This window comes from Gallus gallus, chromosome 7 (assembly GCF_016699485.2).
Source record: "Gallus gallus isolate bGalGal1 chromosome 7, bGalGal1.mat.broiler.GRCg7b, whole genome shotgun sequence".
NCBI classification, from domain to species: Eukaryota; Metazoa; Chordata; class Aves; order Galliformes; family Phasianidae; genus Gallus; species Gallus gallus.
The window spans coordinates 29,489,083-29,512,403 of record NC_052538.1 but is presented as its reverse complement, the minus strand read 5'-3'; the positions used below and the strand labels follow the sequence as shown (position 1 = coordinate 29,512,403).

At 38.3% G+C, this 23,321-nt stretch overlaps 1 protein-coding gene across 20 annotated transcripts in view; it reads left to right on the top strand.

Moving 5' to 3' along the window:
* The window catches only part of NCKAP5 (NCK associated protein 5), a 441,589-nt gene that overhangs the window by 330,564 nt on the left and 87,704 nt on the right, over positions 1–23,321 (top strand). For all 20 annotated transcript variants that reach the window (XM_040704243.2, XM_040704245.2, XM_040704244.2 and 17 more), the window contains one exon: positions 20,556–20,624. In XM_040704243.2, the coding sequence (XP_040560177.1) occupies positions 20,556–20,624 (69 nt within the window). The remainder of the gene's footprint in view (positions 1–20,555; positions 20,625–23,321) is intronic.

Below are 23,321 nucleotides of genomic sequence, written 5' to 3'. Positions count from 1 at the left end.
AAATGTCTGTAGCACTTTTTAGCTTTTAACTTCTGTTTAACCTAGAAATTTTCTCACTGAACAATAAAAATCAGTATAATACAGAGTCTTGGTAGTCTGCCCAAGTGAGAGCTATCATATACTTCGATAAGAAGGATATATGTATATTATACCTGTAATCTTTTTACATTCTTTATCGTTTACAGCAAATTCTATTTCCACTCCACGGGCTGATAAATACCATACGTTTCTAATCAAATGAAACAGGTGACAAATAACAAATGGTTCGTGCAGCCTCGTATTCCATTTTATGTAGTTGAAATTAATTGTGATTTCCTGGATATCAAAACTCCTTTGTGCCTTCAGCATTTTTAGTTGGCTGCTCATGAAATGCCATCTAATTTACTTCAGCAGGTTTGATCAAATGCCGTAAAACTCTTACGAAGCAGAAAAAAAAAGTCCCTGATAACTTCTCTGTGTATTTGGAGTGCTTCACAAACTGAAATATTAACAAAGTACAGCAAATAAGATGAACTCCTTTGTAGAATAATATTTCTTTCTTCTTTCATCACTCACCAAGATAACTTTTTTTTTTTTAATGGTAGCCAGCGATGTACAAAAACTACAATTCATTATGGACATGCATCAAGCCTTGCATAGTGATTTCAGGCATATGTAGATATATATATAGAATTACATTAAAACAATATTGATACACTTCCAAAATCAAATGCATATAACTGGAGGTTTTCACAAAGCCTTATTGGACCTCCTGGGCATGTTGGCTATTATACAGACTCTCAGAGCAAGATTTTATGCTTACACTATTATTGTGACAACTTTTTTTGCAGCAAGAAGAGATCATGCAGTTACAGTGCAGAGAGGAAAACTTTGAGAATATTCTACATTTGAGAAACAGTATCTGTCCCCTGGGACAAGGGCTTCATTATTCAGTATGGATATATGGGCTCTCTGCCTCAATTTAGCTGTAACAGACAGAAATACAGGCTGCCCAAGCACCTGCATAATTGCAAGTGACTTAAACTGATATACTGAGTTAGTGTCAGTCTTAATCTAAACATGTCTGTTAAAGGCATAGTTACTTTGATTTAAAAAATGTAATCAGTGATAAATAGTGTGTCAGCTTTGAAGGCCTATTAAAGTCTGTCGTTTGCACAGACATTTATGCAGTGACGATAATTCAGCATGAATTAACTATGTCTAACTGTATGAAATGTTTGAGTTCCTCCAGACTTCTCTGTTTGCCACTGCAGTACTGCAGCTTCTTTAGAAAGTTCTTGTTTGTGAGGGAAGCGAGGTGGCGGGGCTCTGAACGAAATGACCAAGGAGTACTTAGTGAAAGTTGTTACAGAAAATGCTCTCCTTTGGCAGCAATTTTTTGGTTGCTCTTGGTAGTATGTCCTTTAACACAGTGCATGTCTCCTCGATTTTTCAAGAAGAAAAGGGATTGTGAATCGCGATGGGATGAAGAAATGAGAAAACTGCAATCATTCCTTGTTTCAGCTGCACCTTTCCTGCATCCTGTCCAGGCTGTTTCATTTCTGCATTGGTACCACATCTGCAGACAGATGAGGAGCTGGAATGGAGCATGCAGTCAAATACCTTGTGAAGCTGGCTGGTTTCTCCTGGCTCCTTCTGTCTGGGCATACTCTTATGCTTTTACTCAAGGACATGGAAACAGCTCAGGCCTTAATACTCTGGCTTAGTCTGGTAGGCTAGTGTATTTTACACGTGAAGCATAGAGTAAATCAGATTATAAAAGAGGCATAATTAAAGTTTTGTGTCTAAATTATAGATCCTAGATGATTCTGCAGGAAAAATAAAAGAATCTGAATTCCAGCCCTCTTTGTGTGCTGGCTCCCCTGTGCAGGTATACACAGGATTGACTCCTTATTTGCCCTCTGAAGAGCCCACAGCCCATCTTTCCAGGGATCACCAGAAGTAATTCATTGTTGTACCCGAAGTGCAGGTGTGCTGCCTCCTGTGAGGCTTGTTGGGCTGTATGGCAGGAGAGGGTTTGAATGATGCATCCACACAGTGCACCATGCAGTACGTGCACCTGATATGGGATAAGCAGTGTCTGCGTTTAGGTTATGACATCATGTTCTTGCTAGCATGTGTTCTGTTTCATGACTGAATGTGCATGCCTCTTGTGATCACAGACACAATCCTATTCCACTTCTCTATGTTACTCGTACAGAGTACCATTACCTTGCTATGGGGAATTCATGAATTTTGGTTATGTGGGGATGGTTTCCTAGAATCACAGAATGGCTTGGGTGGGAAGGGACCTAAAAAGTCACCTAATTCCAACCTCTCTGCTGTGGGCAGGTTTTCACCCTTCAAAAGAGATTATTTGCCCACTATACCCTATGAAGGAACACAACAATCACCTTGCTAAACACACAGTATGTACATAACAATTAAAACAAGTGTCACTGGCAAGGAAATGGTTGCCTTGGTTTGCTGAACATCCTAACTTCCCTTCCAGATCTTCTGTAATAGGCACAACTTCCATTGGTCCTGAAAAATAATCATTGAAGGCTGCTTACAACCTTGCATCTTTGTGTCAAATTGCAACTGGAATGGCAGCATTAAATTGCAACATTGAAATTATCAAATAAAAAGCCCAATCCATGTGTGAAAATCTGATTGCTTTTGAGTGAGTGAGACTCAATGATAAGTTTCAGCAAACTAAGCTGCAGTAAAACCAATATCTGCTAGAGGAGATTTTAATTATAGAAGTTTGCCCTCTTGCCCTTTTGCAGTTCATCAAAGAAAAATGTGTTTTGTTTTAATAAATTGAACTTTTGGGAGAAAACTCACTCAAGATAATAAGCTAAATGTTCAAAAGTATTAAATGGGTAATTTCCTTTGTATCATCACCATTAAACAAATGAGGAAGTGTGTCAAGTATTTCCCATATTATGCTTTTACTGCCCTGTAGAGGAAGAGAGACATGTTCTTAACAGAGATAAAAAAGGACGTAGGAGAAGGTGACTTATTTCCTTTTTGAGAAGAGCGCTTTCTTCTTTAGGAGTGTGATTTTGTTTTGCTCTTGCCTGGTTTTCCTTTTTATCCTCCTCATTTTCCACATACTACAGTGTAAACTGGTAAGAAAATTAATAATTATATCATTTTTTCATGGGGAAAAAAACAAAAAACAAAAAAACCAACATGCATTATCTAGGGGCAAAGAACCTGTGTTTCTGAAAATAATTGGATAAACTTCTTGTGTATGCTGTTGCTTCAGTTTAGCTCATAAGGAATTTGAATCCCTCTACCCTACTGCATTTAAAAATGATGTAACTTCTAAATATTCTGTATTAATGTTTTAAATATTCTGTAGCAGTCAGTTTTGTTCTGGCCAGTGCATTCAATCTGGTTGAGCCAGAGGTGTCTTCCCACTGCCTTGACCATTCAGGTAACTTGGTTCAATGTGCTGATCGGTCACCAAAGGCCAACCTCCTTAATCCTAATTATTGGATTATTTTACTTTTAAATCTTCCTTCCTCTAGGAGACTCTTATAATTTGTTTTCTCAGCTGTGCCTAAGAACTCTTTTTTTTTTTTTAATAGTGAGGGATCAGTAGATGAAGCAGGAAAAATCATATTTCCAAAGTCACACAAAGGCTTATAATGATTCAGCACTGACTCGCGTCACTGCTCTCAGATACAGCCCAGTTTCTTCTAGCTGTTTGCTGGTAATACTACCGTCAAACTGCTCTGGCAACCCAAGAAATGAATAAATTTTCAAATGAAACCTGAATAAGTACTGTCATGAAGAATGCATTCTATCATCTGTGATGCTTGAACTCTTCTATTGTAGGTCTTCAGTGGCTCAGTTGTTTCTAACCTTTGAGAAACAAATCTCATGGCTGCTACCCGTCACTTCTTTCCTTTGTGTTCTAGGATGCTTTCCTCTTTGCCATCTGTTCTCACCCTTTCTTGCTGTGATCTCTTTGCCAGATGCTTGTACTCTGTCTTTGCCAAGCCAGGCCTTCCTGCCCTTCACATCTTCCACTGCAGCTTCTCCATCCATTAGACATACTGCAGATGAGTGCGCGAAGCTTCATAGATGGCACACACCCTGAACTGCTTCCAGTGCCAATGCACCTTGTCAGCTGAGATATGTTAATAAAAGTGATATCTTCATACAGAAGGTGAATACAAACAGAAACCTTCTGGGTAGACTAATTGAATTGAGTTAGTATGTGAGGAATATTTAAGAAAAGACAGTGAACTTATTGCAGACATTTAAAATATTAAGGAACTGAAAGAACTTTCTTGTTTTCTCTCTCCCTTTGCACTGTTTTATGTAAGTCATACAAAGATCATGGTATGCAAAAATTGAGAAAAAATCTAGTGTGGATGTGAATTTACACAAGGGGGCTGAAAATAGCTCTGCCCATTGGAAGAGCTGTTCAGATTTTCTCTTATTGCTGTAACTATTTCCTACTCTCATTATAGAGGGACTCCTGACCCACTGATCCACCAAACAGTTCCATCTCTTGAAATTAATACTTTAATATTAATCTGTACATTAAATCATTGGCTCCATGACTGGTGGGAAAGGCGTGGGGAGGCTGTGCCTATCTCACTTTTCTGACTACATAGTTTTGAATGAAAGCTTGAAGTACTTAGTTTCTAAACTCAAACCTTGTGCCTCTTGGAAATTTTAGTCCAAATGACAGGTTTTGGTATTGTTTTCTTTTCTAACTGAGTCTAGGAAAAAATAAAAATATTCAGCTGTATCTCCCATGAAGCACCACCATAGCGGTCCAGGAGTTAAATATTTTGGTTTTGGTCACAATATTCTGAGCTTCTGAGTCTTTGATGCCTGGTGAAAAGCTAAAGACTTTCAGATTGACTCTTCTTTCTGCTACGAGATTCACAGGTAATAGTATTCTTTCAAAACTTGCTAATTCAGTGATGAACGCAATATGTTCACACTAATACTCCTGCTCTATAGACTTCTAAAATGGGAAGCTTATAGAGTTCAGTATATAAAACTGCATTTATTTGTCATGTCATACTATAATTGTAGTAAAAGGAATTTTGGTGTGTATCAGATTTTTTCTCCTTCAGCTTGCTTATGCAGTGAACTTGGGTTTTAATAAAAGTTAATGGCTTCCTAAACTTGAGACAGATATTTCACATTAGAAAGGCAGAATGAGAAACTTACATTCTTCCTGATTTGTATCTTCTCAAAGTAGATAGGCGTAAGATTCAGGGCAGTGAATCCAATATCTTCCAGGTGGAAAAAAACATCTCTTATATGCAATTTTTAATTTATGTTGCTGTTTGAGTCAGGAAATAGACTTTTGTTCCAATAAACAGCTTAGAAAATTGCTTAGTTTACCTGCAGTGTTCATTTTTGCTCAAGTGATGGTGCAAACACACGTGAAAATTACAGGCAAATTGTCGGATCCTCTAGAGAAAATATTCATCTCTAGAATTTTTACAAAACATTAAGGAGAACTGAGTTTAAAACATTTCCATGTTTTTGCTGTCATTCCTTGTATTCATTGTGAGAGCAGATTGTAAATTCCGTTTTTCTACGATATGCTGAATTGTTGCAGTAGCTTTTTTCTTAGAGTCCTTTCTCTTTCTGTGTGGCGCTTACTTGGCTGAAGTAACAAACACTCTTTGGATAGTTCACAATAATGAATACGTCTACAGGAGTAATGATTTGGTGCCAGAAGATCTGAGAAATAGGTGTTGGCAGTGGAGAAAGGGTAAGTCACGGAAGTCAAGGAAAATCATCTTGGTTTTATTAAGCTTGTCAAATTTTCTCTATTGAAATAAATGTTAACCATGTTCTGCACAAAGAGTTCCTGCTAGGTTGCAATGAAGGAATCTGATACCTCAGTCCGACTTTTATAACTTAAATAATGGTGGTTTTTGAGTGCCCTTCTCTCCACGTATAGTGCTTCCTTGCACGTAATCAGGAGATAATGTAACTTACCTTTTATAGCTTTCAGGCGTGTGGTACAATTGAGAATTCACTCTCCTTGCTGAGTGAAATGAGATTTTCCAACAGTATGTTATAGATCTAGGTGACTGTGTTTGTTCCAACACATCTATCATTTCGGAGTGGGACTCGGGAGTTTTTTTAAATAGTCTCTATCAGGTATGCACTCTGGGCTGGCTTCTGCAAATGCCCCTTTTGCAAAGCCTTCTCATCCTTCACAGTGGCACTTATTTCAGAGGAAAAATTTTCTGTAACAGATTTTAGAATCACGTCTTATATTTTTAATTTGCATACTAATGCGTGCAATTTGGCTGGCAGTAAGGGAAGTCGTATACTTTGTAGGCTAAATAAATAGCTTCAGTTTGTGTCAAAGTAGCACTACGAGGAATAGCCCTGTGTTCTGTGGAACACCTTTACTGGCTGCATGGAAAATCCCAATTAATTTACCTCAGGTGTTAGAACTGAATCTCTTACAACTCCTACACAGAAAAGAAAAAAAACCAATGTCTTTACATTTCTGTTCACTGGTCTTGGAAAATGATGAAACAATAATGAGGTTCACATGGTGATGAACTTTTTCTTAGTTTGGTAGTGATTTCCATCTCTGCAGGAATTCAAAATTAGAGATTTTAATTACACCCAGATTACTAGAATTATCAGTTACGCTGACCTGCATCATAGAAGTATGTTTGGCTCTGCTGTTGGCTGTATGTCTAACTACACATGTGAAGACTTAACAGTTAACATACTCCTGAAATTCAATATACGCTGCCTTTATTATGCAGCCACTTTAATAATCTACAGCATAAGATACTCAGTTATTTTTAAATCTGCTTAATCTGTCATGTTGACAAGCACAGATTTAAAGATCAGTTATAAATATATAAAGAGAATAGATACATCAAATATGGAATAATCTGATTTTGGTCCATTACAAGGGGCTGTGATTTTTGGTAGTGGTTCTACAGAAGCCTGATAACCGTGTACCAAATATGTAATTTCAGTGTCTCAGTAAAAGAAAAAAGCTATATGCAAGTATAATGTAAGCTTACGTTCACCGATACATTAAACCTGCATGCACATATCCTTTAATGTATATTTGACTGATTCAAATATGGACTTTTATTAAATGCTAAGTAGGAGGAGTTTGGTTTCTTTGTCCAAACAATCTATTTTCTCCCCCCCCCAGGTGTTTTTGAATTAATGGTTTTCACGTGCTGCCCATTCATGCCAGCTGTGAGCTCCCTCTCCCATAGGGTGCCAGGAGAGCCTCTGCGCTCTCTTCTCAGACTGAGCACCTGTTCCCTGCCTCCCAGCAGACAGCTCACACTGGGTCCTAGGCAGGGGTAGCCTCTGCTCTGCCTCTAGCCATAAGCAGCTGTCACCTCTCTACTGAGACCCAGAACTGCCACCTCATCTTTTGTGCCCACGGTTCCTGTGCAGGTGGAGGAATTAAATTGCCTGCCAGGGTTCTGCAGTTGCAGCTGGGATATGCAGGTGCATCATGCCATCTAGAGGGCAGAGCTTCTTCCCTTTCTACGCAGATACCCTGGATAACTGTGCCTTCCAACACATGTGTTCTGGTTAGTATGTATGCATTCAAGGCTTAGCTATTATTTAGAAGAGAGAAGCATCCAGTTAGTAATCACAGCCGTTCCCCTTCATAAACTTCCAGGTTTCCCTACTGCCTTCCAACAAAGACATGTTCTCCAAGAAAAATCTTTCTGATTTTAATGGTCTTGGTCATAGTATTGAAGTGTTTTAGGAAAAAAAAAGAAAAGTTTTAAAAAGAGGAAGCAAGAAGTAAGACCAAGTTTTTCTTTTAACTTTTCAGCAAGTTGTAAGGAAAGAAAAGAAGAGTACTAACAAATCTGACACTAAAATACCAAGAAATGGTTATTGTGCCAGGCAAAGTCCTTTGTAAAGTTACTGTAACTGCCGTTTTGGATCGGCTGAAGAAATGGATTGAGGTTTGTGGTTTTTAGATGAGACTATTTTGGGTGTTCCATGAGAAGCTAAAATCTTCCTCTCCTGCATTGCATTTCTTCTTGGTTAGTATTCCTCTTACTGGCTTATAGTTGAGACAGGTTTTTCAGTGAAGAGGTCATGCGACCGAGCAGCTAAGGCTTCTCCTTTTTCTTCTTCTTCTAAGCCTGATTGAGTTTGCTGCTTTGGACCTTAGGAGAAGTCTATTGCTTGCTTCTTGACAATTTCCAGCCATTCTATATTGCATTTGATATCGTTCTACTTTAACCTCAATTACCAATAATGGCAGTTATAATATTCTTTTTCTTAAATAATCAATGAATGCTCTTTCTGTAACCTTAAATCTGATCCATATCATCACAGAGACATTTCTGTTAGACACTGTAATGTCCCCAGTGCCATGCGAAAGTAATTGATCACTGAATACATACATTAATTTGATTAAATTTAAGTAGGATGAGTGACACATAGAAAGAAGCCGTGTTGCATGCTTTATAGAACACAGACTTTTTATATAGTGCCCTGCCAGGGAAGATAGTGCAGGTAGCAGAGGCATCATTTTCATTGGGACTAATTAACTTTTCTTGAAATCCAGGGTATTAGCCCTGGCAGAGCAATACAGTAGCAGCCTCTAAGCCAGCCTTAGTAGATCTTTGCAGAGTTGCTTGGTACAGTGTTGGCTTAACCTCACCACTGAGAAAACAGCTTGTGTCTTCTTGGTCCTTCTTTGTGGGGCAGGATTTTTATTATTGCTGTTATTTTTATTCCAGTGCTAGCATTCTTTATACTCTTTTTATCAAATATTTTGTCCTTCACAGTGTCCCAAGGGTAACTATTCAAAATTTTACTGAATTACATAGGTAAAACTAGGCATTGTTAGTTCATTGTAACAAAGGACATGCTAATATTAGGAGAAAACTCTGTTTTTCACAGAGAAATTGAATAGAAGTAAGATATGAGAACTTCTGATGTTTTTAAGCAACTGATTTGCCCTGATAGTGACCTCTGCCAGGCAGGGATATTTCCCTATTGCAGACTGTACTGACAGAGCAGTAATATGATCGATCCTGGGTATATATTACATTGCATAGTATTTCACGCATTGATTTATTTTTGTTCTTTTCTCCACTTTTTCCCTTTAGGCCAGTGGATTAATCACTGATACTAGTTTTGAACAGCAGCTTGAAATAAGATAACAGCAACATATCCTCGTGCTTGGTACTAGTGTTAGTATATTTGGCTATCTCGTGTCAAATTTGGACCTGTGCAGGTGGGTGCGGTTCCAGTGGCAGTCTGCCAGTAAATAAAAGTACAGGAGATAAAGTCAGAGATAAATTTTCTATGCTGAAAAGCAGGATTAAATAAATGTCAGGAAAGTATTTAGTATTTTGTCATAACAAATAATATATAATTAAAATTAAATTTACTTTCCATGTAGCTGACCTTAATGTTTATGTTTCTGTACAGCTTCATATTTTCTATTTTATTTTATTCTATTTCTATATGAAATACGAAGTTGTGCAATTACCCAAGTGAAAAAAAAACACCTCTGGCATATTTCTGTGTTATTAGGAAAGCCTTCCCAATGGACAGCTCTTTTCTTCTACACTGTGGGACATGGTACGTCAGCCAAGCTCTCGTCAAGCCCCATATGGTTGGCATTCCTCTCCCTGTTCTCTGTCGGAGAAACCACATCCATTGGCTCCAAAGCCACACAAGGTTTTGGTCACAGCCATTTTGGTGGGGTGGTCAGAAAGGTTACCTTGGGTGGATGCTTGCTGCTCAGCCAAGCCAAGCAGACAGTGTGGGTGCACCTGGCATCACTGGCCTGATGGTAAAACCTCCCTGTGATAAACGGGGCTGCCACACCAGGCAGCTTCTAAGGGGTTCTCATTCTCTAAAGTGAGCATAGTCTGCAGGGCAGGAAAAGCAGGTGGAGCTCCAAGCTGTTGAAACTTTTTAAAGAGATGGAAGAGAGTCTGTTGTTTTTCTGTTGAGCAAAATGCAATTACTTTGCAAATTCACTGTTCTGCTCTCAAAGATTAAAAATAAAATGAGCAGAACATTTAGCAAATGTCCATGCAGAATTCAGCTCACAGCATATGACTGTGTGCAACGAGGGCATTCTTTGGTACTTCCTCTGTCTTTTAACAAAAAGAAAAGCATTCAAAGCTTTCAGAAGGCAGAAGCTGATGTTTGCAAATTGAGTTTCATTTCAGTTAGAAAGAAATGAACAGTAATGTTGTGGTTCAGTTATTAGGAGTTAGCTATTGGCTACAAAACAATTCTTGCACACTGTATGGCGTTCGGTGCTGTTTGTAACACACTGAGCCAATACCTTGTTCTGCTTTGCTTTGCTTCTCACCTCCTTACCTGGAAGGGAGAGACATCACTGCAGCCATCAAAAGAAGTTCATTTTTGAATACCTGGGGCTGTTGACTTGTGGGTGAGTTGTGAAGAAGAAACAGGAATTGCAGGAAACATTGCCTTCAGAAATAACTCTGTGCTCCAGTGTAGTTAAAAACAGAGAAACTGGCTATAAATTTACGTTATGACTTGTGAAGTGGTTGACATTAATAGCATATTGTGGTGGAAACCGTTTAACTTTAAAGGAATAGAATAAAATATGTTGTAAAAGGAGGAAAATAACTTATTATGTATTTTATTGTGTTGAAAAAATACTTTCTGATTGTGTCAGTGATAAAATCATGTAGTTCTTTAAATCTGTTGCAAAAGGAATACCACTTAGGTATTTTTTGCCATTTAGTTACAAATCATACATGTTTATTTGTACAAGAAAATCAGGTTTTCCTACTTAAGGAATCATTGGATATCAGGGATCTGCTATGAGTTTCCCATCACACAGACAATGGATGTGACATTTCAGTATACGGGATGAGTGTTTTCCAGGCTGTCAGATTAAATTACTTTATTTTGTGTAACTATTTTTGTTTTAACTAAATGAAAAGGCTTTGAATAATTAGGGGAAAAAATATTTCTTGATAAAAATTAATCATCCTCTTTCTCTGAGACGAGGCAAAACATCTGTTGCCTCAGCTTTCAATGAACAACAAAATAACTGCTTTCAGGAGGCAGTGAGTGATATCGTTTATTGTACATTAAAGGATATACAGGGAAAAAAAGGCAGGAATCCATGAGAGTTTGGGGTCCTCTCTTTCTATTATCAACCTCAAGCATTCTCAGTTCCTTAATTTCCTTGGGAGTGGAGAGCGTTGGGTATGTTGGTGTTCCGTGAAGGCAGTGCCAACTTTAGATCCACATTTGCGTTTTACCATCATTTATTAACATCCCTTCTATTCAGCTGCATAAAGAGCCCTGGAAGTATGAGTTCAAGCATGAGAGCCATTGTTTGTGTTAACCTGTGAAATTTCATTCCATGTTTGTTCTGGTAATATTAGAAAAGAAAAAAAAAACATGTAAACTTTAAAAGAGAAAAGCTGATCTGGATAAATAGAATTTCCAGAAATCTAAAAAGTATTCCTACATTAAGACATGTAAAATCCTTGGCTTCCTTCTACTTAATTTCGAGGTTTTCTACATAGTTACATTGACCATTGTTTTAATTTTATAAAGGAAAAATACATCATCACTAATTTTTTAAATGAATTGGATTCTGAAATTACTTTATGTTTCTGAATTGCTTACTGTAGTGTGCCCTGCCAAACTTTGAAAAAGCCATGCTATAATTGCTGTGAAGAAAAGCTAAATCTGTGAGTTTCACCTTTTTGAAGAAAACAAGCTTACGGCCTTTGTGGCTTATTCCTATAAACAGATATTGAGGTGGTTCTTCTAAAGACAAACTGTCTCTTGGGCTTCTTTTCCATGCTTGCTTCCTAAGGCCGTGAATTGATAGTACTGTTGCCTGCATTTACTATGAAAATCCCAGCTAAACAAGTGGGGAAAAATAAGAAATGGATTCTGTTAGAAAAAGTTGTCCAAAGAATAATTTTCATACATAAATCTGAAATGCTGTATTCTTTTCATGCTCTGTGTTATATTAACCTTGGAGTTGAGTGCGCTGCTCAGGAAGGTGTAGATAATGGAATCACAGACAATAGAAAACTGTGACTGTGTCAGTGACCTCATGGTCAAAACTGCAAAGATTTGAAGGATGTGTTGTCTGAAGTTTTATATAATTCTCAGGTTGCCTTTCTCATTGCTTGGAATACTGTCCCAAAAGCATACGAGCTTTGCTGAACATCTGATTTTTATTTTATTTAAAAAGAATTTGTATTTTGTCTTTAGTTTAAAGTGACCTTTAAAAAAAAAAAGATTGCTGTATATATTGTTTTTGAAGGACCTAAAGCTCTGCAGATATTTGAACTGCAAAAATATTTGTATATATATATGTTTATATATACCAGTACAACTTTGAAGTCTCATCTGAATCTTCTGCAAAAAAAATCTTATTTTCAAGTGCAAGCAAATATTTTATTTGAAAATGGTTTCACTGGCCTTTTTTTTCATCAGGTTTCAGTGTTGGACCCATAGGCAGTCGGAGGTTTGCAGCTGCTCTTTATTAATTTCAAAGAATTAAGAGTTTTCCCTGAACAATTTGGTCTTTTTGCCAGGAAAAAAAAAAAAAGAGAGAGACAAATGCAACTGAAGAAATATGATAGGATTAATTAATTTAAGGGTTCTGAATTGAAAGATATTGATGTGGTTAAATATCAAGTTAATATTAAACACCAGATGTCCTTCAAGATGAATCAAGTCCACACAGCTTGCCTTTATCTACCTACAGCAATTGTAAGAATCTGAGTTTCAGTTACAATTTCAGGACCAAATACTTTTTTCATAGACCAGGGATTTTATTTTTAGTTCTTTGATGGAGACAGTAACTGCCTGTTAATATTACATGGGGAAGCACTGTTAGAGCCTGTTAGAGTGAGAGCCTCGGAGTTCTTCAGGGACGGCGTGTTATAAATGGGGACAAATCACTTCAAACAAGAGGAAAGAAAAGATTGAGCAGCTGCCTCTGCTTCAGAGTTTGCAGGGGGAAAGATCACTAAATGTAAATAGTAGATAATTAGAAAATAAGCCACTTTTGTGACACACACACACTGTTCATTGCATAAAATTTCAGCCTTAGATCTCGCATCTGTATGATGGCATTGTTGCCTGTTACCATCATCCCCAGGTGCGTGCTTCTGGGGAGGTGCCCCTAGGGAGGAATGGATGGGGAGGGTGAATGAGCTCCAGCGTTCCCCTTTCCTGACTGCCCAAGCCAATGTTTCGGTATCACACAGCTTCTTGGGCTTGGCTGTGAGCAAGAAGAGTTCTCTTGCCTGTGATTTACTCTTCATCGTCATCATCTGCTTCTCCTCGGGCAGGCCAGGAGCATTGTTTTCAGGAGGTGACTGCCTGGTCCTCTGCACAGAGCACTCTCTCATGCCAGGGTGCTCTTATAATGGATGATGGAATGGTTTAGGTTGGAAGGGACCTTAAAGATCACCTAGTTCCAACCTCCTGCTGTGGGCACGGTTGCTTTGTGCAGAGGATAAATGATAAAAAACAGGAGTCCTGCTGGGACATGAGGTTTTCCCATGCTCATACTTCTGTGTTTTATCAAGTATGTACACATTATGCATCCTGTCATGGATACCATTTATATCGTAACTGCAGGAAATACACTCAGCTTTATGCTTCCTGTCGGTGCTCATTTATATCTGTTTTACTTCTTGTCCTCAAAAAATGTTTTGTCTGGGATCACTTGGAAGAGTTTTAGAAAAAAAAAAATAGCATCCTTCATAATTTTACCTATTTATTCAAAGGGCTGTATTGACAGTGCATCAGCTGTGAGCATATTGTAAGTCTATTATAGTCTCAGTAAATAATGCTAGAATTTGCTGTTTGCTACAATTTGCATGCAAGTAAACAGACAAAGCTATTATTGATAGATCTGTTGGTAGCTTAGGTATTTATTTGCTGGAAGATAAGCCTGGGCTTACAGTGAAGGCTGCTCTGCTAGAGCTGTACCTAACCTTCTCTTTAAAATGTCAACTCCAGACATTTCTGTGGTGTCAGAAGGGAAAATGTTGAAGGTTTTAAAGGCTTGTCATTCTTAAATACGTTAGAATCAAATGAAATAAAAAAGACAAATATTACCATTCTTGAACCAGATAAAAATTTCCAGCAACAACTTCTGGGGGGGGGGGGGGGGGGGGGGGGGAAAGAAGGCCTTAATAGATTTCACAGAAGAATTCACAGGAATATAAAGGTGTTTTTTTTTTTTTTTCTTTTTCATATATTTTGGGTGGCAGATTCATCAGCAGCGTATGAATCACTTGGTTTAGTTTGTTTGATTCAGCTGCTGAAGTTCAGACATTCATCCAGCATAAGTAGATTTGAAGGATGAGCTTATAGTTATCCCCTTCTTTCCAGAAGTAGGCTTCACCACTGAACACCTGTTGCCCCTTCTCATGGGATGGGGGAGGAGGGAGCTCAGTGCTGATGAGCCCTGACCAGGAGCCTGGGTGCAGCTCTCCCTGCATCTGCTCCACATTTGCAAAACTAATGGGCAAGTCCTATGTTTTAAGCTCTATCAGAATGAAATCCATGTGACCTTTAAAGCAAATATAATTTCCAGTGTAAATTGATGTTTAAATACTTGTATCAACTCATCAGTAATTTGTAAAACATCACATGCAGCTGCACAGACCTTGGGCTGCATTTTCTTAGAAACAGTTAAATCAGGTTTCTGCATGGTGTTAAGTAGTTAGTTTTCTGATGTTAGATAAATATCTTTTGATTTCTAGCATACGTTAAATGAAGGTTACAGTGCTCTCTCTGAGGCTACAGCCCCACTTTTTGGTATCTCAGCTATAATCTGACACAGCTTTTAAGATCTGTTGCTGCTTGTTCTAACCTCACTCTGTTTTTGTGTCAGTAAAGAATTTAAAAGCAAATAACAAGGATTTTAAGTTCGAGAATAATCCCTACTGGTACTGCCCAGAAAGGTTCAACGTGGCCTTCTCCTAGACAGAGTTATGGTTAACTCCCTTATGCTTCTCTATTTTGTTATTTAAATTTGCGTATGTGTTGCTTTCACCACTTCATTTGAATTGAGTTGAACGTTGGCTGGATATTTCAGATAAAATATGGCAAATGTTGCAAGTGTGGCTGAAGAGAAAAGACTGTTGTGTTATGCTGAAAAGAAGTCTGATGGGAGATGCTCTGTGGTGCTCCAGTGTGGTTCTGCTGTGGAAAGGGTGAAGCTGGAAACAGTGCCAGTGGGCTGTAAGGGGCAGCTCCCATCTCACTGCTGGCAAGGAGGTGCTGTAGCAATATGAAGGATGCTGGAAAGAGGCCAGTGGAAATGCTTCTGTCCTGCTAAGACTAAATTAAGGCTCCTGTTCCTATCATTATGTTGATTTAAAAACAAGGATGTAATTTTCTGTACTTCTGACCAATGTAATGGTGCTGTTGAGTTTTTATCTGGCAATTTGTCTAATCAAAAAGGAAGTGTTATTACTGGTCCAGTCTCTCAAAGGATAAATTTTCTGTGTACGATGAGCAGAATAATGCAGAATCTCCTGCAACCACAGATACAGAGTGGTTCAAGTTGTAAGCTGCTCTTAGAGTGGCAGCTTAGCAGAAAAAGAAATGCCATAAGGACCTATGGAAAGATTGCAATAACTTTGCTACTTACTTTTACCAACAGGCTTTGACCTCTAATAGTTTGCTGTATGCAGCCATGACCACAGAAATACACAAAATCAGAGGCTGAAAGCATGAAAAAGCTGCTGAGCGCTTCTGAAGTGGTTGGACAGCTATTAATATACCTCACAGGACATGACAAATGAGTGTATGTGTAAATCAATAAACCTTTCTGTAAATGCACTAATGGCTAAGTATGAATAACAAAGAACTGCACGTGGTAACCGGTGTTGTAGCGTTCTGTCAGAGATTTTAAAGTTCACTGTCATAACTTAGTTCCTCTTGACCTTTATTGATGGTACCTTCAAAGGACGTTGAGCTGCTAACTTGACACACAACCTTTAGACCTTCATCTCCTTTTCCCTTAGTGCAAAGTAAATGCTTACTCTCTTTCCCTTTCTTCTCTCTTCCTTCCCCCATCCTTTCATGTTGTCTCAACTCTACAATGGTTGAATAAGGAAATCTGTTTTTTTGTGCTTCTTTTACTCATGTCTTCTGGTAGAAAATGAAGTGGTGTAATTCATTTCAGTGTGGTTATAAAAGTGTCGAGAACTGCTTGTTAAGGAGGCCCTAACAGGTACATGAAATAATTCATCACTTAAAGACCCCAATGCACCCACTGTATCCTAATTCATAACGCGTCAGAACAGGCTAGACAACAAAATGTTGTTAGCATTCTCCCAGCTTAATAAATCAAGAGACGTAAAGGTTAAGGCTAAGCTTTTAGAAAAACACCGTAGAGGAGTAAATCCAAATCTCATTTTCAAATATGTTTTAAGTATTTCAGTCCTTTTGAGAAGCGCACAGAAGCAGCTTTTGCAGGATGTGTTGCAGAATGTTAAGTGAAAGCTGTCCTCTCAAGTGGCACTTGTAGATGCAAGGCGAGGGGAGCCCTGATGTCTCGTGGCATTCTCAGACATGGCAGTGTGTCTGCCACTTCTTGTGAACACCACTAAGTGTTGAACGGATTATAGTTAGTAGGCAGCTAAACCTGTTTTGAGCCTCTAAAATAGTTAGAAGGGAAGAGGAGAGAATGAAGCAATCACCCCTAAATGTCTGTATCGATGTGAGTATATTTATTTTAAGTGTGTTGATTTTCAGCTATTTATAGTCTAGCATTATTTAGCTGAAAGGTGCCACGCTGTCGGTGTGAGTGAGGATATCGTGAGCTTTGCATGTGTAAACTCTAAACTGTGAGCTAGAAAGGAGCAAGGCATTTCTCAGCTCAGAGCCTGCTGCTGAGGAAGGCCTTTGGGGAGGCAGCAATTCCTGTTGTTTTGGGGGCTGTTAACAGAGGCAAAAAGCTGTAGAGTGTTCTACTGTTCATTAGCAAAGAGTTCAGGATATGTTGGAGATTGTATCTGAGACTTCAAGCGAAGATGCTTTCAATAAGAGTTTGATGTTTAGGTGATTGTACTGCTTGAATTTATGTTCCTTGTGCGTTGGGGTTAAAGGTGACCTAGAGCCAATTATCATCAGCATTTTACTTTTTTTGAATTTTAATTAATTGGCCTGCCTTTGCTAATCCAGTATAGTAGTACTTTCACAGAAACATGACAAAGGCTAAGGCTGCCTTCTGTCTCCCCATTTCTTCTATAGCATCAGGAGCAACAGATCACTGTGAACCAAGGAGCTTCTTCCTGCCCCAGAGAAAAAAGAGTTGATTTTAAGGAAACGCTGTGTCATGTGAAAACAAATAGGGTTTTTCTTTGCATCTGGTATGTGTCTGCATTCATGGAAAATAAACAGCAGATTAATATTGACTTCTGTGGGAGTGCATCTCAGTGTATCAAGTGTGCAGTCTGACTGTTAATCATCTCAGATAAAATAGGAAATAGGTGGGAATGCAGTTGCAAATACAGGTGCAAATAGATGGAAATACAGTTTCCTCAGCATCTGTGAAAGAAAGAGAACTCTTTGCAGACCCACACCTTCATTTATGGGGCTGTTTTCCCTCCTGAGGAAAAGATTAAAATCAGAGTTGACAAAGTCTCTTGGAATGTACCTTTGCAGTGCTGTCAATAAAAGACAACTTCTGTTTTACACAAAGTAACCTGAAGTTTTCACTTTCAAACTGATTTTCTATGAACTCTCACAACGCAGAAGACAGTTGTCTGTAATTAAGGCACTTGAAAGCTGCCTGCCATCACCCAAATCTTGACTGAAATCTTTAAATTTCCAGTGTTTGGAGACACTTTGGGGAGGAATATTTTATTTCAAATCAGATATAGGAAGAACCTCAGTTTTGACATTTGTAGGATCCTTGTGCCTGTAATGACCCAAAAGCCCCAGCAGTGTTTCATTTAATGGTAACTTATGCCACAGGTATTTTTGACTGAAATGATATGATGATGATACCCCAGGAAAACACATTCGCAGGAGATGAGTGTTGTGCATCTGCAGCAGTTTGCTAGGCTGCATCTCAAGTCGTGTTTGTGAGGCTGAAGGACAGAGGCATTTTATTTCCATGCGTAACACAAAATATACATAAATTCCCAGATGGTCGCTTTGCCTGCAACTAGAAATCGCCATAGAAATCAGGTGGTATCTCAGAGGGTGCCTTCCTCAGAAATACAGCTTTTTGCTGTAGTCCCCTGTTGGGTTACGGATGGGAGAAGGGACTGCACCGGAGTCAGTACTTCCCTACCACTGCCTCTGCGTGCAACAGCTTTCAGGCTGTGAGAAGCAAGAGCTTCTTATTGTGGCTTAGCTTAGAGAAAGCATGGCATGAAAATGAAAATAAAATGGGATAGGGATTTCCTCCAAGGAGACCTACTTTGCCTGTCTGGCAGAGGATGCCGGAATGTGCAGTACTGGCGGAGGGCAGATCCTGCTGAGTGAGAATGAGTGGGCTTACAATAACAAAACCCAGTGGTTGCTGTTAAATAAATGAAGATCTGTTTGAGGAGGCAGGGTTTTGAGACCGCAAGTGCTATTAAACATTTTCTAAATGAATACTTTTGGGGGAATCTGGATTATTATGAAGTATTCAGTTGCAGTATGGAGTGATTTTGTGTACCAAGCCGTGGTTTTCCCTGACGCAGACTCAAACAAAATCGATTGTGTTCCCTCCTAGTCCAGTCCTCATTACAAAAATGCCAAATTAGTGGGCATGATTTGCTCAGCAATCAAGAAGCACTGAAGATGAGCTAACACTGACTGCATTAGATCCTTTTCCTACACTTTTGAAGCCACTGTTGTGAGAAGGGTTTTATTATACAGATGTTTCCACTATGGGTTGATAAGAGAAGAAACATACCATTTATTTATAATGCTGTCAAGTTCAGGTTTCCTAATTTCCTTCACAGATAGGCTACCAAATGGCTCACTGAAATCAGAGATTCAGCTAACAATCCAAGCTGGCTGAGCTTCCATTTTGAAACCTCACAGCGTTCAAAGATTACAAAAAGGAGTAAGAGAAATAATGGGGATTTCTCTGGGTATTCTGTATAGTGCAAGTGTGTGCAGTGGATCTATCAGACATCTCTGTATGGAAGCAATCTGCCCCAACTATTTTCTGACTATTCACACAGTATATTTTTATGTTAGTGAAAATGAAAATTCAAATAATTAAACCCTTAGGTACGCCATGAATGAGTGAAAGTGCCGTGCAGACTGATCCTTTAATGGTTTCTTCAGAACAATAGGAAATACTTATCTCGGATGACATCTTAAGGTGATAGTCATAGAGAAAACATCTGAAGATCTTTAACTCAGCAAAATAGATTTTTATGTAGCAATCATCTCTTTATTTTTATCAATCAATCTGCTGGAATGCATCTGTAAAAGCAAACTGATAACTGTATGTGACGATGTCTTCAGTGGGGAGGACTGTTTACTCTCCAGCTTCTGATTTCTTACTGCTGCTTTTGCAGCTCTGCTTCTACTGTGCTGCTTAATTCTGCATCTGTATTTTTTGCTCCATCATCTCACAGTGCTCCCTGCAGGATCACCCACAGTTTTTTTATAGCCATGTGCTGAATCCATTGGGAAGAAGCATTGGGAAAATAATGGTGCCAGGCATTTTACCACCTTTGCTAGCTTTGACTGTAACTACAACATAAAGCACTAATTCCACACAGTTGTTTATTTACACTTGTAAATAAATAAACTCTGTATGCCTTTCTTTCTTACCTCCCTCTTATTCTGTACTCTCTCCCAGTATATTGGAACATGGCATTCATTTACTCTTCCTTCCTAATATTATTTTTATAATTTATCTGATTTTAGAGTTCTTGTTAGTAACTCAATTTAGTGGACTTTGGGATTTTCATTTTGCTGAATCATTGACCTTTCTTAAAACAGAAGTGATAGCTGTGCATCTTTCCATAGCATCTTCCCATACAGTAAATTACACTCAATTTTCCTCTCAAATTATAAATATTAACTAGATTTATGGCTGTTGTATTGTATAACCACAGTTCTTTTGAAACAGCGTTTGTTAAGCTTTTGTAGATTGACAGAATACTTAAAATGAAACAAGTAATGTAAGTGGTGTAACAGTTGTAATTATCTGAATGCAGTGACTGTGGTGTTATGGTTACATGATGTGAAGTTATGCATGGGAGACAAAGAGCTTTCCTGAGCCTTGTTTTAGCTTCTCAAACTTTAAAAGAAAATTAGTTGAAACTCATTCTGATGCAACTGTGTGCAGCTCTCTAAAGAGATTTTCCTTTTCCAATACTGATAGTATTTCTAAATTCAAGCCATAATACATAGAAAAATATGTTGATTTCTCGTAATTTGCGTACCAGATTCTGCCATTTTGAAGTGTGCACACAAAATTACATGGTGCATTTTTAGTTTGGATCTTGAAGGATTGCACAAAGTAAGCAGCCTAAGATTTTTTTATGAACTGTTACGTTTTCAACATTGATTAATTTACATATTTATGTGTTCATTGTGCTTTGTTGTAGGCAGAGAATTCAGCACTGGCTCTGGAAAATGAAAATCAGAGGGAACAGTATGAAAGATGTCTTGATGAGGTAAGGAGTGTTCACGCTCTGTACTCCAATGAGATGAGTTGAAATTAATTTCTCCCTTTCTTACAAGGTTGTCGTTGTTTTGCAATTTTCTAGTATTACCTCATTCTAAATGATTCCAAGAATGTATTTTTTGTCACTTAGAAATACTGTTCTCCGTGACCTCTGCTGTAAAACACCGCTTTGATCACACTTCACCAAGAGATCGATATCCTGGTGACCAATATTTTGAGCTTTGTTTGTGTAGTAGCTTTGCCATCAAAGATGTTACTGTGGACTGAAATTGTCAGGTGGACATTTCTTCTGCAGGAATATTCACTCCTAGTAAGTGATTCTAAGAGAAGAAAATGGTAATTTACCTGTTCATTTTTGTGTGCTCTTGCTTTTCTGTAGTGTGGACTACAGGTGGTAGTGGCTTCTGCTGTCAGAAGTCCCCCAGCCTTCCTCTGAAACAGCAATTCAGTCTCTGCTCCCTCCTGTGGTTACATGCCCAGGTTTTTATGCTGTTTTTGTTGTTTTGTTTTTTTTTAACCTACCTGTTGTCTCACTTCTTGTGGCACTTATAGACTTGGCTTAGTGGGCGTGGTGGTGATGGATTGATAGCTGAACGAGATGATCTGAGTGGTCTATTCCAACCTTAATGATTCTGTGATTCAGTGATTCTGCTACACGGCTCAGCTTCTGATCGGACCTCCAAGTTATAGCTACAATAAAGTTTACCCATCAGTTACTGCCTGAGCACTGTGAGCACTTATCCTTCCAGAAATGTCTGGCTCGGAACATACAAGATTTTGGGTAGTATCTTCTATTGCTTACAGCTTCCTCAGTATGTATAGTGATGCTTCCTCACATTTATCCTGAAACAAGTCTCTTCAGCATGTGCGAGAGCTTAAAACAAGTTCTAGGCTGGTAGTAGATCGAAGAATTACTGAGTGGAAGTCATTTGCCTGTTCTACAGTGGGAATTCATAGTAGTGTAAGTAGCTAGCTAACATGCAAGCAAAACAGAACAAAACAAAAACTACACTGGCTTCTCAGCACTGCTTTCAGCATTTTCTAACTTTTATTGGCATGATCAATACAACTCTGGTACAAGAAACCTCCAGTTTGGGTAGACTTTCATCAGTAAATTCACACTTTTACCAGTGTAGCATATTCTCCTCAGAAGACACTTCCCAGTAGGCTGAGTGCTGTCTGCACTGTGACTGTCTAACAGCCGCAGGGCGTTGGTCTGCCTTGGTCTGCACCACACCACTCAGTGCATCATTGGTAATTGGGATGGAATTACCACACAGTTTTTCACATTAGTTCAAATTACAGAGCTTAAATTTATTTTGGACAAAGTCTGTCTACATAATTCATTTTGTCTATCCCAGAAAAAAACACTCCATATGTATTACAAGGACGGATGATATGTATTTAGTCTGTGTTTGCAGTTACATGATTAATTTCTGATCCACGGTTGTATTTTTTATATTCTGTTGCAGTTGAAAGAATGAGCAATTATATCAAACTACGCTCTAAACTTTATTTTCAACATCAGTTTGGCTGCTTTCAGTTCTTCCATATTATCACAGCTGTATCCATCTTCTCCCACCGTGCCAACTTTTTCAGCAGACAGTACTTCTTGTCACCTGTGGTTTTGTTCTTCCATGCTGTATCATTTTTGTTTGCTTATCTTCTCTTTCTTTCTTTCTTTCTTTTTTTTTTTTTGGTCTTATCTTTTGAGTTCAGTGTCTTTTCTTGTCCTTTCCCATTGCTTGCAATCACTTTTTCTCCTTCCCCTTGAGCACTCCGGTGTTCTGGCAGTGACACTAACCAGTATAGGTGTAGCTGGAACAGACTTGGACCTAATCCCTTCTGAGCACTGAGATGACTTTGGCAACAAAAGAACATTTAATTATTGTAAATTCTCAGAGTCCCGAGATGGCACCCACCTGAGCACATTCCCTTGGTGGAGCTCCACAGGAAATGTTATTTAATTATGGTAACAATAAAGAGAATTAGAGATGAGACATAAAAGTAATTAGTGAATAACCCAGTCAGTAATTGTGAGAAACTTTGCTTCCACCTGGAGTCTGCTGAGCATGTCGTATGTGAAAAAGTCCTTTCCAAACAAGGATTCTTACTGGAGAGCTCAAGAAACTATATTTTTTTTTCCAAATATTTTCATGAAAAAGGAGTTCTTTATGAATTTTAATAAATATTCACTGATCTGAAATTATTTTTTCATTTTTGAAGTGTATATATAAGCAATTTAGAACAATATTTGGAGAACGTGTCATTGAAATGTTCCAGTGCTTAATAATTAAGAAAAGAGCTCATTTAATTACAGAAATACCCCATAAATATATCTTTCTGTCTCTGAAAAATTTAATTCTAAAACCAGGATTGTCTTGCTGTGGCTTTTGTGTGAGGCTAATCCTAATTTCCTATCCTGGACTTCAGCTCTCAGTGTATTGGCAAGTGGTGATGCCATGCTTATTCACATTACGGTGCCAGCTGAGGTTTCTGTCAAGCTTCACTATACTTATATGCAGGAAATTGTGCAGCTTAGGTTGGGTAATATTTTTGCTGATGTTTTAAGAATTAAATTGTGGCATTATCGCATACGTATCCATTTAGCTAATAAAAAATACAAAGTCATCTTAAAAATGCATTTTAGAGTTTGAATAAAATATAACACCTTTCCTTTTAGTAT